Source organism: Poecilia formosa, unplaced genomic scaffold, assembly GCF_000485575.1.
Source record: "Poecilia formosa unplaced genomic scaffold, Poecilia_formosa-5.1.2 Scaffold449, whole genome shotgun sequence".
NCBI lineage: Eukaryota > Metazoa > Chordata > Actinopteri > Cyprinodontiformes > Poeciliidae > Poecilia > Poecilia formosa.
The window spans coordinates 415,993-431,517 of record NW_006800388.1 but is presented as its reverse complement, the minus strand read 5'-3'; the positions used below and the strand labels follow the sequence as shown (position 1 = coordinate 431,517).

Genomic DNA, 15,525 nt, shown 5'->3' with positions numbered 1-15,525 from the left:
GCCCAGCAGCAGCAGGTCTCCTTCACAGGTGGAAACTCAGCGTCGTAGCGCTCATGTTGCGTTTAAAGGCGGCTCGGAAAAACAGGTTACAACATGTTAACAACGGATTAAACAGTTTTAACTGCTGATAAAAGTGACACAGATATGGGAAGTGTGGAAGCCTCTACTGTGTCAAATTGACAGGAATAACAGAGAGTTGGCCATTCTAAGGTAAAAACAACAAACAGCTTCCAGGGGGGGGTACAGCTGATCTGTGGGCAGGCAATGTCCCCCAGTACCCCCCACTCCGCCCCAATGTCCCCCATGCTGATGATGATCAGGCCCAGAGGTCACAAGTCAGCAGCAGCGTTTCATATCAGACTGCAGGGAAGTTCTGGTCCACACCGAACGAGACCCAGAACCAGAACCTCCACTGACTGCCATATTCCTACCAGCAGAACCCAGTTCCGGTCGGGTCGGGCCCAGTTGGTTCCGTCTCTCTGCCTGTTCGTGTTTCTCTGTTGTTTCTTCCTCAGCTCCCCCTCAGCCTCCAGCTGCCCCCCAGGGTGAGGAAGAGGAGGATGAGGAGGAAGGCAGGTTAGGAGGTCAGTGTGTCGGCGGGGCAGGAAGCGGGGCAGGGAGCAGGGTGTCTGGAGGAAAGCAGATTCGGTGGATCCGGGCCTGCTGGCCGATCCGATTCCCCGCCAGCATCGACCCTTTCACCAGTGAGAATCCCGCAGTACCTGCTGCCACCGCCTGGTTCTCCTCCTCTTCATCATGCACGTCTGTAATCTGTCCCCAGACATCCTGTATGTTCTGTGGATGTTCCTGGTTTCTGCGGCCTGGAACTGGAACGTGTGGCTGATCCCGGTCCGCTGGGCGTTCCCCTACCAGACGCCCCAAAACGCCCCCTACTGGCTGCTGGCCGACTACACCTGCGACCTCATCTACATCCTGGACATCGCCGTGTTTCAGCCGCGCCTGCAGTTCGTCAGCGGAGGAGACATCGTGGTGAGGCAACCTCGGAATAAACTGAGATAATCTGGGAATGATTTGAGAATAATCTGAGATTATGTGATTACTGTGCAGTTCCATAATGAGCAATGTCTCATTTCTCTGATTCCACATTTTGTTTTATTGTGACAGTGTGACAAGAAGGAAATGAGAAAGAATTACATGAAAACAAAACGCTTCAAGGTAAACAGATCAGGACTAGAAGAAATTTTTCATTCCATTTTTTTGTCAATTTTCTGTGAATTTTTCATGAAATTTTCAGTTAATTTTCGTGTGAATTTTCTGTGAATTTTTCCGTGAATGCTTCCTGACTCCTGCTTTGTTTTGCAGTTCGACGTGGCCAGCCTCGCTCCTTTAGAGCTGCTGTACTTTAAGACGGGCATCAACCCTCTGCTGCGGTTACCTCGCCTGCTGAAGGTCGGCTGCTGAACTGAAATGATGTGGAGATTCTCCTCTTCTCAAAACGTTAGAAATGAAGCTGAGAGGTTTCTGTTGTCTGCAGATCAACTCATTTTTTGAGTTCAATGAGCGACTGGAGGCCATCCTGACCAAAGCCTACATCTACAGGTCAGCCTCTGGGAAACGCTCTCCCAGTTGCACAACAAACGAAGACAGAACGAAGTTCCGGCTCATTAGATGCATCCTGCTGCTGCGAAGCAAAACTGCCATCAATATTTGGTTCATCTACTTAATAATAATGATTTATTATTGATAAAGTTAGGGTCTCTTCAGGTGAATCAGGGCAACACCCATAAACATCTCTGTCTCTCATCAAGGCAGCAGAAAACTCCTCACATCTGGCACAATGCATGCTGGGAGATGCAGTTTGATGAGTGCGTTAGTAAAATGGGAGGCGGTTCTGTGTTTCAGGGTGATCCGAACCACCACATATCTTCTCTACTGTCTTCACTGCAACGCCTGCCTCTACCACTGGGCGTCCTCCTACATCGGACTCGGGGCCACGCAGTGGGTCTACAATGGGGTCGGCAACAGGTTGGGGAAGGTCACACTTTGCAAACTAAATGTTGAGCTAGCTCAGAGATCAACATTTAGTTTGGACTGGAGCTAAACAGTTAGCTTGCTAACTAAATCTTTTGAGCTAAATATTTAAATAAGTTGGATTTATTAAGGTGGTAAACTAAATAATTAGCTCCATAAGTATTTGTTGATATAGCTAACTATTTAGCTCCAAATTTGTTAGCTCCTAGCAAGTTAAATACTTAGTTGACATACTAAATATTTAACTGGCTTGCTAGCTAAGCATTTTTGATTGGAACTAAATATTTAGTAGGTAAACGTTTAACTTACTAATTAAATATTTAAACTAAATTTTTAACTACATATTTAGTCAGCAAGCTAATGATTTAGCTCCAATCTAGTTAGCTCTGAGCTAGCTAAATACTTAGCCTACAAACACAATATTTCTAATCAGGGAGAACTAAATTTTAACAAGCTGCTAATGTAAATATTTATTGTTTTTATTTGGTTTTCATTGACCTGATTATTATGCAAGTTTATTGTTAAATCATTGTAAATAAACGTTTTGTTAAAAATAAAAAAATAAAAAATCTTCTTCTTCCTCTTCTTTTTCTTCTTTTTCTTCTTTTTCTTCTTCTTCTCAAAGGGAAAACTGTTATTTAACAAGCACCTTATTTAATTATTTTTTAAATGTTTTGTTAAGAATCAAAAATCAAATCTCCTTATGCTTCTTTCCTCAGTTATATTCGCTGTTACTACTTTGCGGTGAAAACTCTGATCACCATCGGCGGTCTGCCGGATCCCACCTCCCTGTTTGAGATCGTATTCCAGCTCATCAACTACTTCGTTGGAGTCTTCGCTTTCTCCATCATGATTGGTCAGGTAGGTGTGGTTGCTTAACTGCACTCCAGGTGTCAAACCAACAACTGCTGCCTTGCTTGTATGTCAGATGCGTGATGTTGTCGGTGCGGCCACCGCGGCTCAGACCTACTACCGCACCTGCATGGACAATACCATCAAATACATGACGTCCTACCGCATCCCCAAAGACGTCCAGAACCGCGTCAAGACCTGGTACAACTACACCTGGCAATCACAAGGCATGCTGGGTAAGGAGAGCGCCACCTGTTGGTGGTTGGTGACCTGAGCTGCTGTTAATGCTTCACATCTGGATGTTTGCCTCCAGATGAGCAGGAGCTTCTGACCCAGCTGCCAGATAAAATGCGTCTGGACATCGCTGTAGACGTCAACTACTCCATCGTGAGCAAAGTCCCTCTGTTCCAGGTGAGGAAGCGCTAAAGCCACCTGCCGGGTGTTAACCTGCTTCTGCTCATGCTGGTGTCATGGCTGCGGGTGTGAAGAACCAAAGTGTCTTCCTGCATCCCAGGGCTGTGACAGGCAGATGATCTTTGACATGCTGAAGAGTCTGCGCTCGGTTGTCTACCTGCCTGGAGATTACGTCTGCAAAAAGGTAAACCTCCCCTCTGAAAGCTAGCATGAGCAGCTAGCGTCATGCCTGACCGTGTGCTTGCTTCCTGCCCCCCAGGGCGAAGTGGGTCGGGAGATGTACATCATCAAAGCAGGGGAGGTGCAGGTGGTTGGAGGTCCCGATGAGAGGACGGTGTTTGCTACGCTGAGAGCAGGATCCGTGTTTGGAGAGATAAGGTACAGAAAACTGCAAGGTTTCATGAAACTGTAAAATCAGACACGTAGTCAGAGTGACTCAGATGAATGTTTCTGCCTGGAGACGGACTGAAGCTGAAGACGTTCTGCCTGACCCGGTTCTGCTTGAGGAGTTGGAGCTCCTGCTCTCTGAGGAGTTATTTAATTATTTTAGTTTATATCTTTAATTCCTCTGATTCTTCATTTTCACCTTCCTAATAAGGACAAGTGGAAAAGTGAAAAACCTTCAATAATAAGAAGTAGGAAACAACCTGTAGAGAGTCAGATTAACTTGCTAGATGTGTCACAGTTCAGATTGTTTTTAGTTAATTCGGGTTTGTGTCACGTTGCTCTGAGCGCAGCCTGACAGGCAGCAAAGCCTGACAGGCAGCAAAGCCTGACAGGCAGCAAAGCCTGACAGGCAGCAAAGTCTGACAGGCAGCAAAGCCTGACAGGCAGCAAAGTCTGGCAGGCAGCAAAGTCTGACAGGCAGCAAAGTCTGGCAGGCAGCAAAGTCTGACAGGCAGCAAAGTCTGACAAGCTTGATGTTCCACCAAATCTTCTTCACTTCCTCCTGTTTGGACCGGCTTCCTGTCCTGATCAAGCTGTCTGGTTCTCAGTTTGCTAGCGGTGGGCGGAGTCAACCGGCGCACGGCCAATGTGATCTCTCATGGGTTTGCAAACCTGTTCATCCTGGACAAGAAAGACCTGAATGAGATCCTGGTCCACTACCCCGAGTCCAAGAAGCTGCTGCGCAAGAAGGCCAGGTTAGCATCCAGATTATCTTCCAACGCCTGCTGCATTCCTCCTTCACCTCTTTCTGTAATACCTTTTCACCGCAGGAAGATGCTTAATAAGGGCAAAAAGCCTGAACCCAAAGAGGAAGCTAAGGAACCGGCTCCGGTACCAGCAGCTTCTCTCAAGTCCGAGACGCCCAGACTTCTGCGAGCGGCTCTGGAGATGACGGAGAGGTCATCTGGACTGAAAGGAGCTCTGGCTCGGGTCAAAGAGAGGAGCAGCAAGTCCAGCATCTCACTGCAGGTAAACACCTCAGAGATAACTGAGGTGAGTTGTCTCTTCAGTTGTCAGTTGTCTCCTCACCTGCTAGCTAGCAGGTGAATACCTGCTAGCTAGCAGGCTCTTTCGTTAGCTGAAAGTCCCTTCCAATAGCCATCTTTAACTGTTTTATTGGGATTTATGAAACACAAAGTAGAGCAGAGCCGGGAAGTTTTACAGTCAGAGCTACGGTGTATGGCTTATACACTCCTGATCAAAATCTTAAGACCAGTCAAAAAATTGCAAGAATTTGCGTTTTGCACTATTGGATCTGAAGAAGGTTCTAAGTAGAGCTTCACAATGTTAAAAGAAGAAATCAGTGCAAGAGACAAGAACTTTTGAGCGGGGAATTTTCTGAAAACTGCATTTACACTCAAACATGATTTTTTTTCAGCTGATCAAAAGTTTAAGACCATAGTCTTTAAAAGCCAAAAGCTGTGCAAAAATCCGGATTCCATGTCATTTTCTGTCAGTCTTTACACTGTCAAGACCTCCTGATGGCAAAAGCAAAAAAGCTCAGACTTTGAATGTGGTTGTTGAGCTGCATTAGCAAGGCCTCTCACAACGTGTCATCGCTGCTGAGGTTGGACACACTAAGACAGTCATTTTGCATTTTTTAAATGATCCTGAGGGTTATGGAACAAAAAAGTCAAGTGGTAGACCCAAAAAAATTTCACCAGCTCTGAGCCGCAGGATCCGATTGGCTGTCCGTCAAGACACGGGACGATCCTCTACCCAAATTAAGGCCATTACTGGTGTTGACTGCAGCCCAATAACCATCAGACGGCATCTGTGAGAGAAGGGCTTCAGAAACAAAACACGTCTTTAAAGGCCACGTCTTCTTCAACGCCACAAAATTGCCCGTTTGGACTTTGCAAGGGTCTCCAAACATGGGACTTTGAAAGGTGGGAGAAAGCTGTCTTCTCTGATGAGAAAAATTTAACCTTGATGGTCCTGATGGCTTCCAATGTTGCCGGAAGGAGATCCCACCTGAGATGTTTTCTACACGGCACAGTGGTGGGGGCGCCATCATGATTTGGGTTTTCCTTCAATGGAACAATGGAGCTTCAGGTTGTGCAGGGGCGTCAAACAGCAGCTGGCTGTGTGGAGATGTTGCAGCGGGCATCCCTCATGACTGAGGGCCCTCGTCTGTGTGGTAATGATTGGGTTTTTCAACAGGACAATGCTGCAGTTCACAATGCCCGCCTGACAAAGGAGTTCTTCCAAGAGAATAACATCACTCTTTTGGACCCTCTTGCATGTTCCCCGGATCTAAACCCAATTGAGAACATTTGGGGATGGATGGCAAGGGAAGTTTACAAAAATGGACATCAGTTCCAGACAGTGGATGCCCTTCGTGAAGCCATCTTCAACACTTGGAGCAGCGTTCCCACTAGCCTCCTGGAAACACTGGCATCAAGCCTAAACGATTGTTTGAAGTCATCAACAAGAATGGTGGAGCTACTCATTACTGAGTCCTTTTTTTGACACTGTGATTTCTGTTTTGGGGGTTTTTCGGGGTTTTTGAGCTATGGTCTTAAACTTTTGATCAGCTGAAAAATCATGTTTGAGTGTAAATGCAGTTTTCAGAAAATTCCCTGCTCAAAAGCTTTTGTCTCTTGCGCTGATTTCTTCTTTTAACATTGTGAAGCTCTACTTAGAACCTTCTTAAGATCCAATAGTGCAAAATGCAAATTCTTGCAATTTTTTGACTGGTCTTAAGATTTTGATCAGGAGTGTATTAGAGCAGATTCATGGATTAGAATGGCCTAGTCAAAGCCCAGACTTGAATTCAGCAGAGAACCTGTGAGGAAAGATGTTTTATGAAGGTTTCAGTTTGCAGACGTTCAGAGTTGCTGGAAACGAGCCTGGAGCATGCTAGTGATGGACTTCCTGTAACAGTCCTGTCCTCCGTCTCTTCCAGCGGTCCCTCTCCGCCTCGCTGCGTCCTCCGGACCCCGTCCTCAGCCCCAGACCGGACCTGGACATGTCCCTCTCTGCCAGCTCCATGACGCTTCGCTCAGCTTCTCGGAGCTGCAACCCTGCCGATTTTCCTCCTGCGCAGCTGCAGCTGCAACGCGGCGTGGCGGGATGGGATGAGAGCGAGGATGAGTGGGATGAAGGAGGAAGAGGGGAGTGATTGGAAAGGTGATGAAGCTCATTTCATAGTTGACTGGTTCTCCAGAAATGAAAGTCTGGTCTTTGTTTTGTTGTTGTTTATTACAAGTTTACTAAAATAATAACTGGCCTTATAATAAGTGGAATCACTGCTGCAGCTTTAGCTCAACCTGAGACACTTTATTGATTTTAAACTAGAACAATATTAACATCAATGATGTCAACATTGCATTTTATTCTGTAAAATGATCTGTGAATATAAAATAACTATCATCAGTCTTTCTGATTATTGTCTCAATATATTATCTACATTTTTACTTTCAATGCTTTATGCTCATTTTGTATAAATGTTTTACTCTGAATTTTAGATTAAACATATTTACTTAATTATACAATATGTATGTCCTGAGATATTAAAGCATTGTGATATTGCTGCTGTCAATATGTTTGATTTATTTGTGATGTAAGAGCTGTTTATTTTATATATATACATACAAACTGCATATAAAGTATTGCACTGACAACCGGTTTCTTTTCATTCCTGTTATTATGAGTCTTTGGTTTCTTACAATGTAATAAAATAACATTCTCTGAAAGGTTCCTCACCTAAAGTAGCCCCTGTACAGAAATCTACATTTAATTACACTCAAAAACATGAACATAGTTAGGCACACGCTTCTGTATTTCAGAGAAGGTACACTTAGATTTTATGTTAAAACGGCCTGCTATAACCTTGCCTTGTCGTGACGTTGGAGCGTCACCTGTTGCCTAACAACGCAACCGCCAATCACAGAAGAGATTCCCTCAGCGTGGCGCGAAGCCCCGCCTCTTTGTGGTCAGCTGACCAAAGTGAGGCGAAGCAGCTTCCTGTGGAGACTGGCTGCGGCTCTGCGGCGCTAAAGGTGAAAAACAGCTTTTTTGTGATGTCAGGCGGTAAAGCTGCGCTTTATTAACGTCTCCTGAGCGGAAATCAATAGGGTTTATTAAAAAAATGAGAGGAGCCGCCATGTTTCCTGGTCTCTGAGGGAACTAGCTTCAGAGCTAAAGTCAGAGACGAGCGGAGATGATCTGAGTTTGCTAACATCGAGGCGATGGGAGACAGCGACGGAGAAGATGTTACACCTGAGCTTCCGCTGGAGGTGAGTCTGTGTTCCACTTCATTCAGCAGCAGGTAACAGGTGACCAGTTTCCACCTGCAGGGTTCAGCGTCAGTTCAGTAATAATTTATTCATCCCAAATTAAAGAAATTTAATGTTTTAATCAGTCATATCATCAAAGAGTCGTTGTGGATGGAGATGCTGTGTGCAGGAAGGAGCTCCAGTCGCAGTCAATCTTCCAGCGAATCTGAATAAGCCTCTGACTGAAGGCTGCTGCTGCAGGACAGTCTCATGCTAATATGCTAACAGCCCAACATCCAGGGAGCAGAGAGGATATTCCACGGCAACGTGATGACATCATCAGCTATTAGTAGCTCTACTAATCCAGCCTCTTTTCTACTCCTCTGGGATTTGGGGTCAAAGTTCACATTCTATTGGGCTTTTGAGACGCTAATCAGCTGCTCCCAGTTGTAAAACCATACCTTGTTGCCATGGTTACACATTATGACAACTGTCCCAAAGTAAAGGAGTAAAACTCTTTCCAGCTGCTCAGCATCCATAATAAAGAAAGGCATGCCCAGAGCATGACGCTGCCGCCACCATGTTTCACCACAGGGACGATGTGTTCAGGCAACATGATGTTCTCAATGTTTGTTTACAGCTTTGGGACCAGAGCAGCTCCTTCTGCACCATGGCAGGAGATTCCTTCTCATTTGTTTTTCTGATGTTGCTTCCTGTCCTCCAGATGCCAGGTTAGCACTGGAGCTAATTTAGCTTATCCATGTTTCTGTCGCTGCAGGTTCTGGTTTACGTCCTGACTTTTCTCCATGCCGCAGACAGGAAGGAAGCGTCGCTGGTGTGCCGCAGCTGGTACGCTGCCAGCCAGGACCTGCGCTTCCAGGTGACCCCGCCCCCTGCAGGTGAAGCGGGAAGCTGCGGCCTCCTCTAACCGCCGCTGTCTGTGTGCAGAAGGACGTGACCTTCAGCTTCCCGGCCTCGATGGCAGCGCAGGCGCTGGTGGGCCGCCTGGCCCGGCAGCAGCGCTGCAGCCTGAGGATCAACCAGCTGGACGGCTTCAGCGTCTCCAGGTCGCTGCTGCTGCAGGTAAGACCTGCTGGTTTCACTACCAGGCGACCTCTGACCCCAGGCTGAGAGGCTCCGCCCACCAGCGGCTGGTATGATCTACCTGCTGTTAAGCTGTAAAACCCACATTTTGGACTGATGAGGTTAAAGTTCAATGTGCCGATGATGACATCATCATCATGGCAGCCGGAAAGGCAGCGCGTTGAAACCATGACAGGCGTTTTATTCCCTCTGTTAGAATTAAACTTGTGGAAACTGAAGATGGTTTGTTTCTGACAGAAATGTGAACATTGAAACACCTGCACTTTGACTAGGCCATTCCTGTGAATCGGCTTTGATCCAAACCACATCGAGTCGAAACAAAAGTGAGAAAAAATTACTCCAAAGTTTTTTATTCCTGGTAGAAAATAAATCTGGTTTCACCGTTTTTGGGCTCAATTGAACATATTTATAAAACAGAATTTTCTACATTCGTCCAGGTTCAATAAATTAGATAAAAGCTGATTTGGCTGCAGCAAAGACGACTTTATAATTAAAGTTTGGTTATGAAAACACAAATACTTTGTATTTAATATCTTCCATTAAAAATAGAAAGTCTCCATCTGCATCTCTGAGCTGGACAGAAATTTGCATCATTATAGACCACAGTGGAAGGGCCACAACTGGCCCCTGGCCCCCCATTGGGCCCCCAGGCTGCCCATTGGGCCCCCAGGCCGCCCGTCGGGCCCCCAGGCCGCCCATTGGGCCCCCGGCCCCCCATTGGGTCCCCCGTTGGGCCCCCGGCCCCCCATTGGGTCCCCCGTTGGGCCCCCAGGCCCCCCCAATAGGCCCCCAGGCCCCCCGTCGGGCCCCCCGTCGGGCCCCCGGCCCCCCGTTGGGCCCCCTGGCCCCCCATTGGGCCCCCAGGCCGCCCATTGGGCCCTCTGGTCTAAACCATCCCATAATATCCAATCAGCATGCTCAGCTCTGCCACCTTCCCCTGACCTCTGACCTGTTTTTTGTGGCTCTTTGGAACAGTTCAATCCTCCTGTGTGAAGGTGTCGTTCTTCCTCGCTCCTCTTCCTCAGGTGGGCGAGCGTCTCGGCCCGTGGCTGGAGGGCCTGGCGCTGCCCGGCAGCAGCATCACGGAGGCCTCGCTGCTGGCGCTGCTGCCGCGCCTCACCGCGCTGCGCCGCCTCGACCTGCGCGGCCTGGACAGCCTCTTCATGTCTGGAGCCTTCCTGTCCAGGGAGGAGCACCGGCGGCAGGTACGGCGGCCATGTTGGACGGGTAGGGCGGCCATGTTGGAGGCCGACTGGCCACGTTCCCGAAGCCTCCTGTTGGCCTGCAAAGCCAAACGGTTACAGCTGCTGAGCTCTGCAGATTAAAAAGATACAAAATATGAATAAACTGGATGAGATGTTGGAAAATGAAGTTGTGGAGATATTTCCCCTAAAGATGATTTTAAATCCGACATAAGAAACGTCTGATAACATGAAACGTTTATGTAAATAGAAAAACTTTTTACACTAACAGGAAAACTAAATACTTGAGGAGTTACAAAATAAAATGTGAAAGTTTGGTTTATTAAACCATTAATGACTTTTCACCACGTTTAGTTTCCGTCTGTCGCCCCTCAGCACCAGGTGTTAATAATTCAATCTAAAATCAAAGCAGGGATCCGAGTTATTGATTATGAGTTAATCTAAACTGATCGATCTGATCAATCATCAGTGATTGATTGATAAATAAACCTTAAAACCTGATTTGTCAGCAAAGCCGATCGTTTCTCCATAACATGAAGAATAAATTTTATACTTTCATGATTTGTTGAATTTAAAAGAAGCACATCTTTAAATTTTAACATTATTTTATGTCGACTGTATTAAATGCAGTCAGAAAATTTTTTCTCACATTTTTTAATTTAGACATAACAGGAAGATATTAAAATATTTTATATACATATATAATTTATATTATTTATGTTTAAAATATTAAAATAAATGTAAATATTTCTCTTTGCTTTGATTAAATTAATTTTTCCTTCTGGTTTCCTGTCCCGGTTCTGCTGCAGGTCCGCTCGGCTCTGAGCGGCCTGGAGGAGCTGGACCTGTCCGACCTGCGCTACCTGTCCGACCTCACCTTCACCCGGCTGACCGGCTGCACGCCTCACCTGCGCCGCCTGGCGCTGGCCGGCTGCCACATCGCCTTCGAGTTCGACCCGTACGGCGGCCGGCCGGCCGGCGCCGGGGAGGATTCGTCCGCCCTGCTGTCGCTGCGCAACCTGCGGCGCCTGCTGGTGGAGCAGCACGCCACGCTGCGGGAGCTGGACCTCAGCAGGACCGGCGTCACACCCCAGTCTCTGCGCGTCATCGCTCAGGTGAGCCGGGGCTCAGGCTTCAGGTCAGAGGTCGGCTCTGAAGAGGCTCAGTTCATCAGGCCGGTTACTAACGAGGGGTCCGGTCCAGAGACTAAACTAATCCTGTTAACCTGAAGCGATCGATCCGGATGAACTCATTTAGGAATCAATCACTGAAGAACAGAAACTCAGAAAAAGCTGAAATAAGAACCGTCAGCAGAAATGATGGAAACCTAAAAATCAAACCTAACTAATCACCTTTGGCATCCAGATATTAGTCAGTTAATCAATAATTGTTTCATCATCCTTTGCAACTAATGATGGCAAAGGATGATGTCAAAAACAGCTTCACTAAAGGAAGCTGTTTTCAACTTTTAGGCAAAAATGTAGATTTTTCAGTTACAAAAACAAATGAAACGATTTATCTGGATGTCTTTCTAATGCATAAAATAAGTTTAGTTTCTTCTTCTCCCCTACTGATTTAGAGGAATGTTCAGCGCCATGTTGTTTATTAAAGTGGCGTTTATCTGTCAGGAATGCTCCAGCATGCTTACTGGTGCAGAACCAGTATGCTTACTGGTCAGAGTGTGTTGCAGGTGGACGGTTTGGTTCTGGAGGAGCTGCGGCTGCAGGGCTGCAGGGAGCTGACGGACCGCTCAGTGGAGGTTCTGCTGCAGCAGCAGCGCAGCCTGCGGCGGCTGGACGTCGGCGGCTGCACGGAGCTCAGCAGCCGCTCGGTGCAGGCGGCAGCGCGCGGCCTGCAGGCGCTGACGGAGCTGTCCCTGTCCCGGGACTGGAGGATCACTGAAAGAGGTCAGGCAAGGTCGTCACCCAGGAACGCCTGGTTCGGTTCTGATCAGACCTTTATGGGTTCTGATTGGTTCTGATCAGGTCTGGCCGAGCTGCTGTCTCTGCCCTCCCTCCGCTCTCTGGATCTGTCTGAGTGTCTCCATGTCAGCGGGGAGGAGCTTATCAGCGGCCTGACTCCGCCCAGCGCCACCCGGGCCCAGCTCAGGGTTCTCAAGCTGAGGGGCTGCACCTACCTCAGGGTCAGTGGGTCAAAGGTTCTGCTTCCTTCTGTGGGGAACCAACCAATCAGCCGCTCTCTCTGCAGGACACGGTGGTGTTGTCGCTCTCGCAGCTCCTGGCGGACTCCCTGCTGGAGCTGGACCTGACGTCCTGCGTCAACGTGACGGACCTGTCGGTGTGCGCCATAGCCACCTACCTGCAGCGGCTGCAGGTGCTGCGGCTGGGCTGGTGCAGGGAGGTCAGCGACTGGGGTCTGCTGGGCGTGGCGCAGGAGAGCCGAAGTGAGCAGCACAACGGGACGGTGAGACCCCGCCCTGCAGCCACGCAGCAGGCAGGTGCTGCGCCTCTGATCACTGCTGCTGTGGGTTTCTCAGGGAGACGGCGGACCCAGCTTCACCCGGACGTTTGGCAACATGGGCTTCTTCCAGCCGCCCCGTATGCCGTTTGAGGAGCGCCCCAAGCTGGTGACGCTGAACCAGCTGCAGCAGCTGCAGCAGCAGCGGGCCGGAGCGTCGCTGCTGCAGCTGCAGAGGCTGCAGGAGCTGGACCTGTCGGCCTGCGCCAAGCTCACCGACTGCAGCATCACGCAGGTGAGAGGAGAGCAGCTCATGCTAGCATGAAGAGGCTAGCATGGTCAGATGATCACAGGAACCAGTCTGGAGGCTAAACTGTTCCAGAATCAATGGGTTTAGATTTTAAACTTTAGAATCTCCCAAACAAACCGTCTGCAGCCGACATTTAATCTGATTTAAAGTCCCAGTGAAATGAAAAACCAGTTTTTCCAGAGTCCTGGCCAAAATGCAGCAAAACGTTCAGTTTCATTTTAATAACTGTAAATGTTAGGTAATAAAATATAACTTGCAGCTTCCTGCATGTTTCACTACAAATGCAGCCCAGGATTCCAGGAAGTCAGTGTTTCTGCAGTTTTCCACAAGTTTGTTCCAGATTAGAAGAGTACAGAAACTCCATGTTAGTTCTGGTTCTGAGGCAGACCAGAACCAGAACCAGACTCTGTGGTTTTTCCCCAAACTACGGCCCGCGGACCGGATCCGGCCCGCCTCCACATTTGGTCCGGCCCCTGAACAATACCAGAGAGCCTTCAGATATTTTTTTCATTTATTGTGTTTTCCGGTTTATATGTGGATTTTTCTTCAGCCACCAGGGGGCTCTTTAGCAGGAAGTGTGTGCTGTAAACTGTGGGGCGCATTGCTGCCATCTGTTGGACTTTTAGGGAACTGCTTGACTTTTATGTTATTTAATCAGTAGGTTGTTTGCTAGCAGTAGAGCAGATGAACACCTGTAAGTAGCAGCTTATACTTCAAAACGAGCCTTTATGTTAACATATGATGAATTAATATGTTACAGTTACTTTCTCTCAATGGAATATATGCTAGTCAGTCCCAGTCACTGTTTCACTCATGGTTTTTGCCCATGTGCTTTCTGGGTAAAAATCAATCGAGAACCCCCCCCCCCCCTCGGTCATCAATTTCCGGCCCCCCAACAGAGAAGGAAAAAGTTATGTGGCCCTCACAGGAAAAAGTTTGGGGACCACTGCCTTAGAATATTCCTGTTTTCTACAAACTGTTACAAAGTTAAATCTGTGACCTATGACCTTCAGCCAGTACTTCCTGTTTCCTGTCCCAGGTGGTCCGCTTCCTGGAGCTGCAGCGTCTGTCGCTGTGCATGCTGCCGGAGCTCAGCGACGCCGGCCTGGCGGCGGTCGGCCGCAGCTGCCGCAGCCTCACCAGCCTGGCGCTCAGCCACTGCCCCGGCATCAGCGACAGCGGCATGGCGCAGGCCGCGCCCTTCCTGCAGCGCCTGCAGCACCTGCAGCTCGCCTGCTGCAGCAACATCACCGACAGGTAGGGGGCAGTCCTCCTCACATGACCTCTGACCTCCTGCAGGCTCTGCCTCTGTGGCAGGCCGGTTCCAGCTGTCTGAAAATGACATCATCCTTCTGAATGAACCACCAGGTTCTCTGAAGTGTTACACGTCTGTAATTACATCAAAATATCGAGAATGTAATTATGAGAAATTAATTATGACTTTTAGATTCTGAATTAGGAATTTTTTCAACAGGCCCGCTTGTGCTGCCACTGAGCTGCCCAAACAGCTGCCTGCAGGATTTTGGGTTTCCTGATCAAAATATTGAGAAAATGCTTCAGAAATCTGGAAAGAATTTCTTGTTTCTTCTCTTCTGACAAACATTTCCGTGGCAAAGACTTTGAAGCGTTAAAACCTGTTGACCCATCAACAGGTTTTAACGCTGTTAACCAGCTGAAAACAAGGCAATCCAAAAATCCTTCCATCTCAATTTCAAAATGTTAAATAAATCTGTAAGGTTTTGACAGAATAATCCTGAGCAGTCAGAATGTCGGGCCAAATGCAGAAATAAAAATTAAATATTGAATTCATTTAGAGAAAAAGTTCTAGATTATCATGATTTTCCTTCAGCAGTGGAGTCTTGTGCAGTGAATATAAATATAATATTTATCATTTAATTTTGCTCCAGTTGAATCTTATGTATCTGCTTTCTAAAAATACATTTACAATCAATCACATTTTATTTGTATAGCACACTTCAGCAGCAAGGCATTTCAAAGTGCTTTACATCATTAAAAAACAGCATGTGGCATTGAATAAACAGTATGAAAGAGAAAGAGATTTTGAAAAAAAAAAGAAAAAGATTAAAAAAGATAAAAACATTAAAACCCACCCCCTGTCCTTATCTGGGACTCTAACCCTAATTTAGCCTTAAGCAACTCTAACCAGGTTTTAAGTTGAGATTTAAAGGCTCTCAGTGTTTCAGCTGTTTTACAGTTTTCTGGAAGTTTGTTCCAAATCTGTGGTGCATAGAAACTGAATGCTGCTTCTCCTCGTTTGGTTCTGGTTCTGGGGATGCAGAGCAGAACCAGAACCAGAAGATCTGAGGGGTCTAGACGGTTGGTACAGCAATAACAGACCTTTAAGGTATTGAGGTGCTAAACCGTTCAGTGATTTATAAACTAACAAGTATTTTATAGTCTATTCTTTGAGATACAGGGACCAAGTGTAGGGACTTTAAAATATTGAATTGGAGGAGTCCGAGGACTGAACCTGGAGGAGCCCCACAGGATCCCATCCACACCAACGAGACGCCAACATCAAATAATATTATCTCAGGGGAAAAGA

The 15,525-nt window shown here is 47.3% G+C and overlaps 2 protein-coding genes across 9 annotated transcripts in view; both read left to right on the top strand.

Annotated features, from left to right (window-relative positions):
• The window catches only part of LOC103155817 (cyclic nucleotide-gated cation channel beta-3-like), a 31,721-nt gene extending 24,392 nt beyond the window's left edge, over positions 1 to 7,329 (top strand). For all 6 annotated transcript variants that reach the window (XM_016663846.1, XM_016663845.1, XM_016663844.1 and 3 more), the window contains 14 exons: positions 516 to 704; positions 782 to 990; positions 1,126 to 1,176; positions 1,324 to 1,410; positions 1,496 to 1,560; positions 1,864 to 1,986; positions 2,712 to 2,853; positions 2,921 to 3,080; positions 3,158 to 3,255; positions 3,359 to 3,442; positions 3,518 to 3,636; positions 4,254 to 4,400; positions 4,476 to 4,674; positions 6,614 to 7,329. In XM_016663846.1, the coding sequence (XP_016519332.1) occupies positions 516 to 704; positions 782 to 990; positions 1,126 to 1,176; positions 1,324 to 1,410; positions 1,496 to 1,560; positions 1,864 to 1,986; positions 2,712 to 2,853; positions 2,921 to 3,080; positions 3,158 to 3,255; positions 3,359 to 3,442; positions 3,518 to 3,636; positions 4,254 to 4,400; positions 4,476 to 4,674; positions 6,614 to 6,829 (1,889 nt within the window). In that variant the 3' untranslated portion in view covers positions 6,830 to 7,329. The remainder of the gene's footprint in view (positions 1 to 515; positions 705 to 781; positions 991 to 1,125; positions 1,177 to 1,323; positions 1,411 to 1,495; positions 1,561 to 1,863; positions 1,987 to 2,711; positions 2,854 to 2,920; positions 3,081 to 3,157; positions 3,256 to 3,358; positions 3,443 to 3,517; positions 3,637 to 4,253; positions 4,401 to 4,475; positions 4,675 to 6,613) is intronic.
• Positions 7,330 to 7,426: 97 nt separating this feature from the next.
• Positions 7,427 to 15,525, top strand: part of fbxl9 (F-box and leucine rich repeat protein) — an 11,317-nt gene continuing 3,218 nt past the window's right edge. Inside the window, exons 1-10 of one of the 3 annotated variants that reach the window (XM_007577655.2) lie at positions 7,427 to 7,946; positions 8,704 to 8,805; positions 8,874 to 9,008; positions 10,055 to 10,234; positions 11,041 to 11,346; positions 11,922 to 12,138; positions 12,217 to 12,374; positions 12,440 to 12,655; positions 12,729 to 12,944; positions 13,999 to 14,216. In XM_007577655.2, coding sequence (XP_007577717.1) covers positions 7,899 to 7,946; positions 8,704 to 8,805; positions 8,874 to 9,008; positions 10,055 to 10,234; positions 11,041 to 11,346; positions 11,922 to 12,138; positions 12,217 to 12,374; positions 12,440 to 12,655; positions 12,729 to 12,944; positions 13,999 to 14,216 — 1,796 coding nt within the window. In that variant the 5' untranslated portion in view covers positions 7,427 to 7,898. The remainder of the gene's footprint in view (positions 7,947 to 8,703; positions 8,806 to 8,873; positions 9,009 to 10,054; positions 10,235 to 11,040; positions 11,347 to 11,921; positions 12,139 to 12,216; positions 12,375 to 12,439; positions 12,656 to 12,728; positions 12,945 to 13,998; positions 14,217 to 15,525) is intronic. The other 2 variants (XM_016663848.1, XM_016663849.1) reach the window with 2 other exon arrangements.